This window comes from Vigna umbellata, chromosome 4 (genome assembly GCF_029865625.1).
Source record: "Vigna umbellata cultivar VRB3 chromosome 4, Vumbellata_1.0, whole genome shotgun sequence".
NCBI classification, from domain to species: Eukaryota; Viridiplantae; Streptophyta; class Magnoliopsida; order Fabales; family Fabaceae; genus Vigna; species Vigna umbellata.
The window spans coordinates 21,781,592-21,795,085 of NC_142168.1; the positions used below are offsets into that span (position 1 = coordinate 21,781,592).

A 13,494-nucleotide genomic window follows, 5' to 3' on the forward strand; every position below is an offset into this window, starting at 1 on the left:
ACACTTATTTATGTACATGGTTTGACAGGGTAAAAGGTTAGCCGTCCAAGAAAGACAACGACTAAACGATGCACCACACTTGTTATCACGAGGTGGCTGTGCAAAATTGGAAAAAAAAACTTAGAAAGTCTAGAGCGGATGCCTTGGGACTTGAGTCACCGAACCTAGCACCTACACCTGCTAGGTACGAGCTGTGGAAGGCTGCTCGGACTAAATCTGATGGGAACATGACATCTTCCTCAACAGCCTTGATCTCACAAAGAATTGTAAGTTCAAATTCTAAACATTGTTTGATTATGAATCTATCACATCATGTCTTCTAAGTGTCTTCGTTTTTGTATATGCAGGATGAGTTGGTTGAGTAGCAGACTCAGGGAACATTTGTTGGCCAAGGTAGGGACGACATTCTAACAACGGCCATCGGAAGACCCGAGCACCCAGGACGTGTACGTGGAGTTCTTGGGGCGATTGGTCTTCATGACTACCTTGGCCCCACACAAAAAACCACTCAATCAATGAGTCAGGAGGCACTGAGGCAGATGGATCTTCAGTGGGAGGAAAGACTCAACCAAAGCATGAGATCAATGGAGCAACGATTCATGGAGCAGCTACAAGAACAAAAAGAAATACAAAGAGTGCTTGAACAGAAGCTGAATTCCATGACGGAGGGCAACACGGGGCCCGATGAAACTCCCACGCCACCTCGTGTCAGCATTAGAGGATCATGCTCTGCTGTTGAACCGTCTCAATACAACGGTCAATATGAGTTGTTAGTTGATGGGGATCCCCACGCATTGTGGCTGTCGAACGAGTGCTTAAGGGAGGGGTCACTATTCATGGTGTTCCCATATTACCCCACCACGTGCGTGTGACGATTGACGAGATTCGGGATCCCTAGGCTCAGGTGCCTGTACCCACTCCTGAAATTAATTTTGTGGGGGAGGCCATAGGCTCATTTATAGCCTGGCCTTGAGCATTGATCATGTCACACATCGCTACCCCACAGGTATAATGTCTTCGTTATTAGTATTTCTATGTTAAGTATAAAAATATTTGTTGATAACTCTTTGATGAAATTGTTATCTTCAGTTCACACGTCCTCAGAAGCAGTCGATTCATGAAAAAGTCATACATGAAGATGATGACATGGCTGAAGCAGAGGATGATCCTCTATCAAAGCTAATGACAAGATTACCCAGGTTGAAGAGAGCACCATTAGAACTATACTGGGATTTGAGAGTATTTGGTTTGTCCCCCATGTGTCAGTATATATCACATTGCCTGATGCATTGGAGGTGATTGGGGGAGACAAGATGTTGAATATTTCCATCATTCAACTGTGGTGCATGTAAGATAATTAATTTTGTCTTCCATATGTCTTTTTCTTTGATTCCTATACTTTCTAACAACTTAACTTTGATCATTTAGGTACATGGACACAATCGTTGTAGACCAAGGTCGGTCTTCCATGTACGAATTTGTTGAACCTCAGACCATTCAACCTTCTGGTAACACACTTGTAAACAGACAACATTATTTGCAAACATGGATGGATGAGTCAAAAAGATACGTATACCTTGTGCCATACATTGATGGGTAGGTGTTGTTATATGTAAAAGTTCATTATTAAAGTTTCCTTAATTACTTAGTTAAATAACTATTTGTCCTTTGTGATAGGTCGCACTGGCAACTGATGGTCATCATTCCCAAACAATGTAAAATTATATGGTTTTATTTGTTGCACAGGAAGATGAGAAATGACTTGAGGACCATGCTTCAAGGGTAAGTGCTTCTCCAACAATGACTTTGAATTTGATGTTCACCTTAAACTTTTATGATCAATATAGTTATGATAATTTTACTTTGTATTTTTAATCTGTACAGAGTTATTGGTAAATCTCGAGGTCAATTAGTTCAAATTTTATATCCAAAGGTTGATTGTCATTTATAGTTATAATTCATTATGTATGTTATTGAATGATCTAAATTATTGACGATTTAGTGCATCATTTTAGTGTAACCAGTAGTAGGATTCATGGGAATGTGGCTTCTATGTCATGTGCTGGATTAAGATCATCATTCGAGCTGCCACTACAGATGATTGGAATGAGGTAATGATGCATACCTTGAAGACATTACAAATCAAATTCAGCTTTAAACATATATGAAACCATAATGAATCTTTCTTCAATTTTGCAGCGCTTCAAGTTAACATCTCCTATACTAGAGGAAACGATTAGGCAAATAAGGCAGGAGCGAACAACTTATCTTCTGCAAAGATGGAGTTATGAACAGTTTTATTTGTTGTTGAACATTGATTAGTTTTCGTTTTATAAGTTTATATATTTATAGTTTTGGTATTGGATTATTTTGTACATTAAGTAGAAATTTCTTTATATGAAACGGAAATATACTATATACTATATACTATATAATGTTCTGGGACAATTTTTTGCTTTTCAGGTGTGATTTTAATGCAAAAATAAATTCATTTTAAAAAAAAAACGCCCAGTAGACGTCGGTTTGTGCACTGACGGACGTCTATAGACGTCTGGAAGTGCACAAACCCACGTCCAAACCCCGTAACCCTAAACAACTTATTCAGACATATAGACGTCTGTTCTTGCACAACCAAACGTCTATATAGATGTCTGTTATGCCTGTTAGAACAGTCGTCTATATAGACGTCTGGTTGTGCCAGAATAGACGTCTATATAGACGTCCATTTGTGTCAGAACAAACGTCTATATAGACGTCCATTTGTGTCAGAACAGACGTATATATAGACGTCCGGCCTGACACAACAGACATCTGACTAACGTCACCCACATAGACGTCGGGGGCAGATTGGACGTCAAAATGCCATAATAACATACGTCTAAAGCCCTTTCTGCACTAGTGTTAATTGCACACTTTTTTCACATGTTGGGACCACATTGAACTTTTTAAAAAACACAGGACGGACTTGAACATTGCCTCCCTAAAGAGAGACCAAAAGAGATATTAAGCCATTAATTTACTTAGAAATCAATAAATTTAACCAAACAAATAATCTATGAATTCATTTCATAATTAAATTAAATTGTCCACTAATATTTAAAACATTATTTATACATAAAATTATGTATTCAATCCAAATATTATATTAGTCTACCAAGCTAGTTAAAAAACATATTTTTTACCAGTGAAACGAGAAAAATAAAATGATAAACAAAACAATCAATATGTGAGATAATAAGATAAAGGAAGAAAAAAGAAGCACGTTTACTATCACCACCGCTTGATCTGCAATATCACAATAATAGTAATAATCAAAATAAAGAAAGCGAAAGAAATAATATTCCAATAACTACATGCAATTGTTCCAGTCAACTTTATTAAAAAAATCCAAAATCTAGAAGTTCTTTAAAGAATTTGGTTAATTTATCTCAAACAAAAAAAATTAGTAAATCAAAGTCGAAAGCAAGTTCTGAGGTCGAATTTGAGGTTCTGAATGAAATAATTACTATATATGTCTTATTACACATACTGTGTGAATTCAAATCATGTCCAAAAATTCAAAGATTCTTAACAATGAATTATTGCAATAGGTGCACCCATGCCATGTTTACTAATAATAGCAATAAATAATCCATAGATTATAAAACAATTCTCACCCATTACACTCATCGAAACTTGGTTTGAACAACAAGTACCATTTTATTTATTTTATTAATTAAAAATTATTTTCTTAGTGTTAGCACTTATAAATTTATATTGAAGAGTGACCTGAAAATGAATCCTTTTAACTAGCATAATATACGATGCTTAAAGTGATAGAAAGGGCAGATTAAGTAGATGATAGATAAACAAACAAAAGAATTAAAAGTTTCAAAATGGTGAGGATAAATCTTATCATATTAGCGTTATTGCGAATCATGAAAGCTTCTCCGATTGAATTTCCAAAATATTAAAGAGGAATTCCCTATAACTTACACAAGCAATGATAATGAATTACTGTGGAAATTGTTAGTAACGAATGGTTATTTGCTAATGTTTTAATAGACAAATTAACATGAAGTACGATTAAGGGAAGGGTGACCGAGGGAGGAACTAGTGACAGTGCCAAACAATAAGGTATTGGAAAAGATAAATATTACATTTGTTCTTTGCGTAATGGATGTAATATATTCTTTTATATTAATGAAAATACCATCGTGTCGTATTTGACATCAGTTTTAAAAATTCTCCAATATAAAAAAAAGCCCCAATTAAACCCTAAAACTTATTTTATAGTTTTTTCATTTAAAAGTAACAAATGAAATAAAACACTTAATTAAAACGGGCCATGTAAAATCAAATTATCACCCTATACACCATGTTGTTGACTATGTAAACGAGGTTAAGAAGAAAAACTAAATTGTATGAAATTAATGAAAATTAAGATCTGATTGAAACAAAAAATATTATCACCGAATTGAAAAAACTCAATAAAAATAGGAACTAAATATTTAAATCATTATTTTATTATAATTGAATAGTATAACCCCATTTTAAAATAGGTATCTATTGAGGGAAAAAGTACCAAAATGGTCCAATTATTTTCAAATTCACAAAAATAATGTAAATTTTTAAAAAATTAAAAAAAAGTAAGTTGTGCTAATTTAGTATAATTTTAATGTATTATGATATAAATTGAAGTCATATCAGATTGATACCATTTTAATGTATGGTAATTTTTGTTTTAATTGAAGTCGTGCACTTGAGACGACTTCAATGTATTTTAATATAAAGTGAACTTTTGTTAACTTTGTAAATAATTTTTTTAAAAAAGAAAATTAATTGTTTCACATTAATAAGTCAAAATCATATCAAGTTGGCACCTTCTTAACTATCAAATCACACAAAGCTAACATGATTTCTTCATTTTTAAAATTGCACCATTTTTCAGTAATTTTAAAGACAAAATTACACCATTTTAGTGCTTTTGTAGAGAGTTATTGTTCATTTATCATCAAGGTAGACCTTTTTCTTCAACAAAACTTAAATTTAACTTATCTTAAAGTCCCACGTTTATAAGTACTCAGAAATGTTCAAATTATGTTGAAAACACGATTAGTTCAATGAAGTTGATAAAATAGAAGTAGAAATATATTTCATCTTATTACATAAAAGTAAATTACAAAAATGACCATTGTGCCTTTTATTTAATGAAAAAAGTAAGGAATTACGGGTGATGTGATGAAAGATAAAAGAGTTTATAAAGGGATGAATTATTAATGTTAAATTGGAACCCTATAGGGTGAATTGGATTTAAACCAGTTTTTCATAATTCTTTAAAAAAACTTAAGTTTTTGAAATCTGTTTACAAATGATTTTAACCAACAAAAAAAATGCAGAAACTTAAACAGAAACACACCACTATTTTATACTAGATTGATTCTTAATCTAAGTCTAAATCCAGTCATTTTCCAACAACCTGATTTAGAGAGACTTCACTATATTGTAAAGGTCAAGAAAATAAAGAATTTCTCAATTGTATCCTCACATACTCTAATATACAGAAATACAAACAAGAGAGGCTCAACACACTCTTTCACAGCCCTGCCTCTCTAGCTAAGGCAACTACGAAATTTATACAAGAAATACAAAACTTGGGTGCACCAGTGTGTGCAGATCTCATAGATGAAAAACACAACAACCCTCTTGACTATTCTTTCTTGAAACCTTCTAGATCTTGAGATCCTTCAAAATGTTTAGTTGATTGCTCCAAGAATGTCTCAAGACAACTCTTTGATGTGTTCTTTTGTTATTGTTTCACTTTTTTTTTCAGAAAAATAGAATCTACTTCATTATTGAAACAAGTTAGAACACATATATATACGATATACAAAAATTAATGCACTTAATCGATTAATCGATTAGGTTAATTCCGATTAGGCCCAACTATCTGTTTTAATCAATTCAATTAGGTTATTAAAACAAACGGTACAGTCCTGACTCACTTTAATTGAATTGATTGTGGACTTTGTTTAATTGATTAGTACAAAAGCATTTCACCATATTTATGCACTCTTGCTATCTCATGCAACTAAGACTCTATCATGAATTATGCATCCAAGACTCTATCCTATATGAGTTTAATTTTAATCTAACAGTTTAAGCACTTAAGAAAGAACATTTTCAGAGTTCATCATCAAAAACAATTTTACCATACTTATTCTAGAAAGAAGTTATAGTCCTTGTTCTTGAAAGAAGTTTCTAGTCCATAGAGTATGTTATATATAAGGCCATTGGCATTGTGATTCTTCACGGTATCAGCTTATCCGTTTGTGAATTTCACAGTTTTCATGACCATAATTTAAAAAATGATGCCAATTTATATCAAATTTATTCTGGTCTTAATTTTTGTTTGTTTGCTATCTCAGGATTACCGTGTTTGTGCAAAAGGGGTGAGCTGCATGCAGAGGGAGAGGCTGGAACTTCTCCACTTAAAGGTTGGCTTTGTTGATAGATATGGCATGCTCTCGTTTTGGACCACTGCTAATTGCCAATGGAAAGGTATTGATGGCTTTATATTTTTATCTGAGGGGTTATTTGGAAAAGATTATGTTTATATATATGTGTGAGACATTTATGAGATATTGAGTTTTATCTCATATTCTACAGTATTTTTAATTTAAAATCTTAAAATTATAGTTTATAGATTTTTTTTGTCCACTTTCACTCATCTTATTTGAATTGTTCTCTACAGGTATTCTCTACAAATCATTGGAAATGTACAAAAACTCGGAGAATTAAGCTTGTTTGATTGTAGCCTTTCTGATCATTTCATCCATTCATTGAGCCCTTCAAAGTTAAATTCTTATACTTCCCTTTCAGTCTTTGACCTCTCTTGGAACAAGTTTACATCATCCATGATATTCCATTTGGTGTCAAATATCAGTTACAATCTTTTTGAGCTTGACCTCTGTGGTAAGAACCTCTTGGAGGCTCCTGCATCAAATCATTTTGGTTTGATGATGCATTTTCTTGAGCGGCTAGATCTCTCCTCTAATAGACTTAAGGGTGGGGCGTTAGAATCCTTCATAGATAGGTGCACCTTACAATATTTAAACATATATGGAAACAATACGACTGAAGACCTTTCATCAATCGTTAATAACTTGGTGTTTCTCCATTCAAAACTAGGCTAGCTAATACTAGTACAAGAGTTCCCATAATAAGCACCGTAGTTTGACCGGATCAGCTCAACAGCTCTGCCAGATAAGCTCGGCAACCCCACAAAGAAGATTGGCGGCCTAGCTAATAAATATTTTATTGACGTGGTATGCTTATACAATTATATTAATTTATAATTATTTATTAAGATATTTTATCAATTAGCTAACTTGTTTAATTTATAATGTTTTAGGATTCTACTTTATGTAAAAACGAAAATCAATGATAAAAATGAATTTCTCATTCCTAAAAGGAAATGTCAAGGAAAAATATCATTCAACATGTAAAATGATTCATCCTAATTTTCTTGAATGGTGCAATTATCCTTCATAGTACATGAAATTAAAACCTGTAAAGTCACTTTCCCCAATAAAAATGGAAAAAGACATATCTGTTTGGACTAGATGAACATAAAAAATTGTTAATACAAAAATTATTAAAGAAGTTATTGATTATGTATAGATAGATGCAATTACAATTTTTATATATGCAGAGTAATATACTACTTTTTATCATTAACTTTGTTTTTTTATTAATAGCTTTTTTAATATATTACTAATGTATTCTTATATTTTTCTTTTATACAATACTTATATCAAAATTTTATTAAGCCAAATCATACGTAGTTCTTTTTATCAACCAAAATAACAACACATGAACTACATACCAATGAAAGAGAGAATACAAAAAATAGTCATTATTTTTCTTGATAATGGAGTGATTGATAAGTTTCTTCTTGCACCTAGGGATGACAACGGGTCGGGTCGGGCACGGATAGTGCCTATCTGCAATCCGACCCGACAAAAACAAATACACCCGCTACCCGACCCGCTACCCGACTCGCTACCCGACTCGCTACCCGCACGGATATCCGCTTAAAAAATATCCGCAGATATTTTAAAACCTGTGAATATCCGTGGATACCCGCAGATACCCCACAAATATTTAAAAAAATATATTTTTATTAAATATTATAATAAAATTTAAATAAAATTACAAAAAATATATAAAATATAATATATATATATATATATATATATATATATATATATATATAAAATTAAAGATGATGGAATACGATGTAAAAGAAATGAGTATGGTTATGACCGAGTATTCTGGGGAGGAATATCTCATGAATGTATATTGGAATTGGTAAAGTATGAATGTGGGCATGCTAAGCTGGCGGTTCATCCTGATATTCCGTGATTACTCGTTCTCACGTAAAGAAGGGTGAGTCATGTGTGGGAATGGCAGGAGGTCCTAGTCCTTATGGTTTTCTTTGTACTACCGTTTGTACCTCTCTTGGCTACTTCTTTTGTAGAACTGTTCGGTCATTAGTTAGTTTAATTGTACGATGACCGTTCGATCATTTTTTACCCATTTTTCTTTTGTAAACCGTTCGGCCTTGTTATAGCTAGTGTGCAATTTTAACTTCTCGTTATATTGTAAGGTCGTTCAACCATATCTGTACTGAATCTCTTTTGAAAGACTGAGTTGTAATATTATTAGATGTGATTATTCTATTGTATCGTTTTATACTGTATTTTGGGATGTTACAAATTCTATTACCTTTAAAAACTTTTTTTCATAATAACACAACTATAATAATATAATAGTTTCTATTGAAATTATTATGAAAAAAATAATAATTTAATTTCACATAGAATTATATTGTTTTAAGAAAACAATTATAAACTCAGATTAAAATATTAAAAAATTAAAATGAAGTAAATTAAATTTAGATTTATTAAACACGGATATATGCACTAGTATTTCAAGAAATCAAGGAATTGAAGGATAAAACAAAATATTAGGGATATCGAGTCCTAAATTAAGGAAATTAAATGTATGTATGTACTTGATTACGGGGTTAATTAAGTAGAGAATGATTATAAATACATGGAATAAAAACATATAAAGCGAAATACTTCTTACAGTTAAGGTCTCTTAAAGGATAAAATACTTACATTTGTAAAATTTTGTATCACTAAAAAATTAGTCATTAGGTATAATAGTTCTTAGTCCGATTGTTAGTTTATATTAAAAAATAATCATTTCAAAAATGTTTTAAGGAAGGAAAAGATTTTTGTCGAAAAGGTTATTTTTTTCCAAATTTGGGTAAGTTTATTTTCAAAATTGAGGTTTTTATTTTTTATTTTTTTATCTAAGTTAATTTATCTTTATATATTATTATTATCATACTTTATATTTTTTTAAAATTAGTAAATGATAGAAAAAATACAATAATTGATCAGACAATATAATTTTTTTTTTCTAACTGGTTAACGTTTTAGAAAATTGAGTCATCAATCACATGAAATGGAAACTAAAAGAATTGCACGAAATTGTTAGTCTTTCATAGACTTCTTTGTATAAAAGCAAATTAAGCAACGTTTCTCATGCTTTGGCAGTGTAGACTTTCTCAATCCTCTTTTTCCCACCTGTGCTCTCACCTTCAAGCCTTTTCACATGTGAATAACATGATACATTGAATTAAATAATGAAACTGCTCATGTACTCATGATTCATCTTCTTGGTCAAAATACACTATTTCAATCCAAATATTCAACATTCCAACCATTATGATCATAAGTCTCTTCTTCATCTCCTGCTTTCATATATGCCAACACTTATCATGTTTCCTGGATGTTTCGAAATTAGACGTCAAGTCAAGTAAATTATTTAAATTAAGTATAAATTGTTTAATTTAGTATAAACGAAAAATTGATCCAATTTATCACTAGTACAGTCAGGGGAAACGACAGCGGTTATTTTTGTGTATAGGCACCGGTTTCTGAACCGAGGCATATTCAGCCGAGGTAAAAAGTCTAACACTTTTGGTCTCGGTTGCGAACCGAGGCATAAACTCACCCCCTACTGCCTCGGTTCATTTCTAACCGAGGCATAAACATTTAACGTTTTTTAATTTATTTTTTTTGTAGCACATTAGGCCTCGGTTCTTTGTAACCGAGGCATAAAGTTGCACTCTACGGCCTCGGTTCATGCTACAACTGAGGCAGTAGATTCATTTTTTGTTTTTTTTTTCTCCTCCGCTACACATTCTGCTTCGGGTTTGACCATAACCGAGGCAGTAAGTAGGCTTTTGACCTCGGTTTTTACCAGAACCGAGGCATATAAGTACGTTTTTTTTTTAAAGTGGTGTCTGTTTCTGCAACATTCCCAATCACAGAAACAGACCTGCATATCTTTTTATAACCAGAACAGTCCAGAATATTACAGAAACGTATATTTTAAATGAAATTCATATTAAAACATAAAATATATTGAATGGAATCATAAATCAAATTCTTAGAAGCATAAATCAATCCAAAATGTAATCATAAATCAAGTTTCAAGCATAAATCAATGCAATGTACATGTTCAATTTATAGTAACGTAGAAAAGCATAAAACAACTTAGAAACATAAACTTAAAACATAGTATATCCTAATATCTACTACATACTATTATATAAATGAATTAAATATCTTGCAAGTGTTTTCCTCACAAGTTGGGTTGACTTCTCTGGAATTGAAGTAGTCCTATTAAATCTCTGCATAAAGTACAAGGATTTCAATTAGTGTATATGAAATCCAAATATAGAGAACATAAAATTCAAACCTAAATATTACCGTTTCCCATCCAATGGTGTAATGTGCACGAATGATGGTCATCATCCAAAACATAACGTAGTAACCACATTCATATGACCCCATTTGTCTATTACACTACAATATATCATCATAATTATAAAATGTTAAGTAACATCATTTGAATGGAAGCAAATGGAAGCAAATGTAACAAAATATGGACTAAAATACCAAACCTTAAGAGAAACCCATGCAAGCTTTTTAGCTGTAGCAGTAGATCTCCCAGATAACATCATATGTGCTGCAAAGGAACTATCAAAAGAAATTCTTTTAGCATACATTTATATAAAAAAAATGAGCAGACATTGAGATTCTTACCAATCTACTGCATGTCTAAGAGGGCTGGGAGGAGACTTATGCAATGAACAAAACCAAACAGCCGTGTTCTCCGGTACGGAGATCACAAGTAGCTGCCAATGACACCTGAAATTGGTAATAACTTATGAATGATATACCAAAATTAATAAATGAATGTGTTGAAGTTAACAAACTTCACTTACCCATGTATATAAGGGAGAAAATATATCTCCTTCCCCGTTCCAAAGCAGGTGGTGATGTATGTCTGGATATCATCAAATTTATTTCTCTCATGAGTCATAGAAGGGTCAATGAACCCATATACATCGTTGAACCCCTTCTTGTTACTAACATCAAACAGATACCTAAAATGAAGAAATAATATGATGTAAGTAAGTTCATAAAATACCAATATATATAAAAGTTTTCGTAAACTTACATCATCCACAGCTGAATAAGTGTAATATTAATTTCATCTCTCCCTGACGCAAGCTCCCTAACATCTTGCTGATGCAAGTACAATGGGATTTGAGATTCTCTTCCAAATGTAGTAGAATCCCAATGTACATTCATCGGCACCTCTGAAATGAGTTTAGCAAGGTCGTCTAACGCACCAAGAGGGTCATCCTCAGATAAATGAGTCTTCTTCAGTCTAGGACTTCCCTCTTGACCTATCTGCTGTTAAATGCAAAAATGGTTGTTATAACGTCAATTAGAAGTAAATATTAAAATTGAGAAGTATATAGTACGAGTGTTTACCGGGGGATTAGATACATGACCAACCAAATGTCTAGGCCAGGCGACAAAGGACCTAAATGCTTCTTCCACAGTGAAGAACTCATCTGTAGGCACAGGAAGAACGGCATCCGCTATGACAACTTCATCGACCGTGACCTTGACCTCATCTTCTGCAAGCTGTACCCCATGCACTACAGTGGCTGTCTCATACACTGTACCACGAGCCACTAGCATGGTCCCAGTATCAGAGAGAATATATAACTCACATGGACGAGTGTCATCCATGTCGTCTCCTGGGGCACCGGCAGCTGAGCAACTTCCTTTACCGCTTCTACCTGTCAAATTAAATGTTAGTTTATGCAAAAAGTAAATTAGTAAGCAAAAATAAATAACCTTACCTGTAGGGGGCACAACATGTTCTGCTACAGGAGATGGTGGAGGACGATTGCCATAATCCTCATAATGCTGCTGGAACTGGCGCGCAACCATTTCAGCAACTTCATCATATAACTCTGCTCGAACCTTCTTTGTGATCTCCTGCGTCATCTCTTTTCTTATTTCCTCCTTCATCTTTTCATATGAATATGGACGCGAGGAAGACCCAAAAAACTGTCGTATGCCTATGCCAGTCCCAACAGCACGCACCCGTCCTGGATGCTCAGGTCGTCCAATAGCTGTGGCAAGAATATCTTGACGACCTTCTTGTGTGAATTGACCTTGGGAGCTCTGCTCAACCAATGAGTCCTATAACATAACAAAAGTTCAAAGTCATTTGAAATAGCTATGTAAGATATATAACAAAATTAATGTAATATAATAAGAAATGACATCTTACAATTCGTTCAGATATTTCTCTGGCAGACTCCGAAGTGTAGGAGCCCGATGGTCTCATACGGGCTAACTTCCACTTGTCGTGCCGAGATGGTGGTGAAGGAGGAGGAAGAGGGTCATCACCCTCAGAAAGTGGAAGTCTACTATCTGACTTCTGCTTCATTATTTTCTCTTCAAGCTTCCTATATCCACCACGAGACAGGAGGTGTGGATTTTTATTCTGAGCGCTTATTCCCTGTGCTTTTGACCTTTTTTCCTGTGACAAAATTAAACAATTGTCATGGTAAATAATTATGAAGGATGAATTGAATGATTTTACTACACTTACCTGCCACGCCTCAGAAGAACGAAGCTCTACAAACTGACGCCATGTATCTTCGTCAATTGCTGAATATTTGGAACATGGATTTTCATTACTTTTTGGTCCAAATATATATCTAGACGTCAATTTTGTCTTAAACCCTCGAAATCTTTCTGCAATTGCAGATAAACACCTATTCCTTAAGCTCTCGACGTTTGGCATATCAAATGTTATCTGCAACAAAGAAAGTAATAACCTTATCACAATACAGATTTATCAATAATGTGAATATAGAATTTGGAGCAATATTGCTTAACTTACCAATAGATCTTGCCAGATGAGATTCCGATCAGCCTCAGAAACATGGTCAAAGGATGGAGTAAGTATAGAGATACGATCACATGCTAGTACTCCAAGGTAAGACCTAAATACATCTGCATTTGGGCCAGATGCAACTCCAGTGACCACGTCAATAAT

General features: G+C 33.3%; 1 protein-coding gene across 1 annotated transcript; it reads right to left on the bottom strand.

The window, feature by feature from the left end:
- Positions 1-11,855: 11,855 nt before the first annotated feature.
- LOC148199558 (uncharacterized) lies at positions 11,856-12,431 on the bottom strand. Its single transcript, XM_088112704.1, has 2 exons — positions 12,284-12,431; positions 11,856-12,220 (listed from the first exon to the last, which is right to left on the bottom strand). The coding sequence occupies exons 1-2, from the start codon at positions 12,429-12,431 to the stop codon at positions 11,856-11,858; spliced, it is 513 nt and encodes a 170-aa protein (XP_087968830.1).
- Between the last annotated feature and the right edge of the window lie 1,063 nt (positions 12,432-13,494).

Coding starts and splice junctions, on each gene's coding strand:
- LOC148199558 (XM_088112704.1), bottom strand. CDS start 12,431: ATGACGCAGGAGATCACAAAGAAGGTTCGAGCAGAGTTATATGATGAA. Junction 12,221..12,283: donor ACATGTTGTGCCCCCTACAG/GTAAGGTTATTT, acceptor TTAATTTGACAG/GTAGAAGCGGTAAAGGAAGT.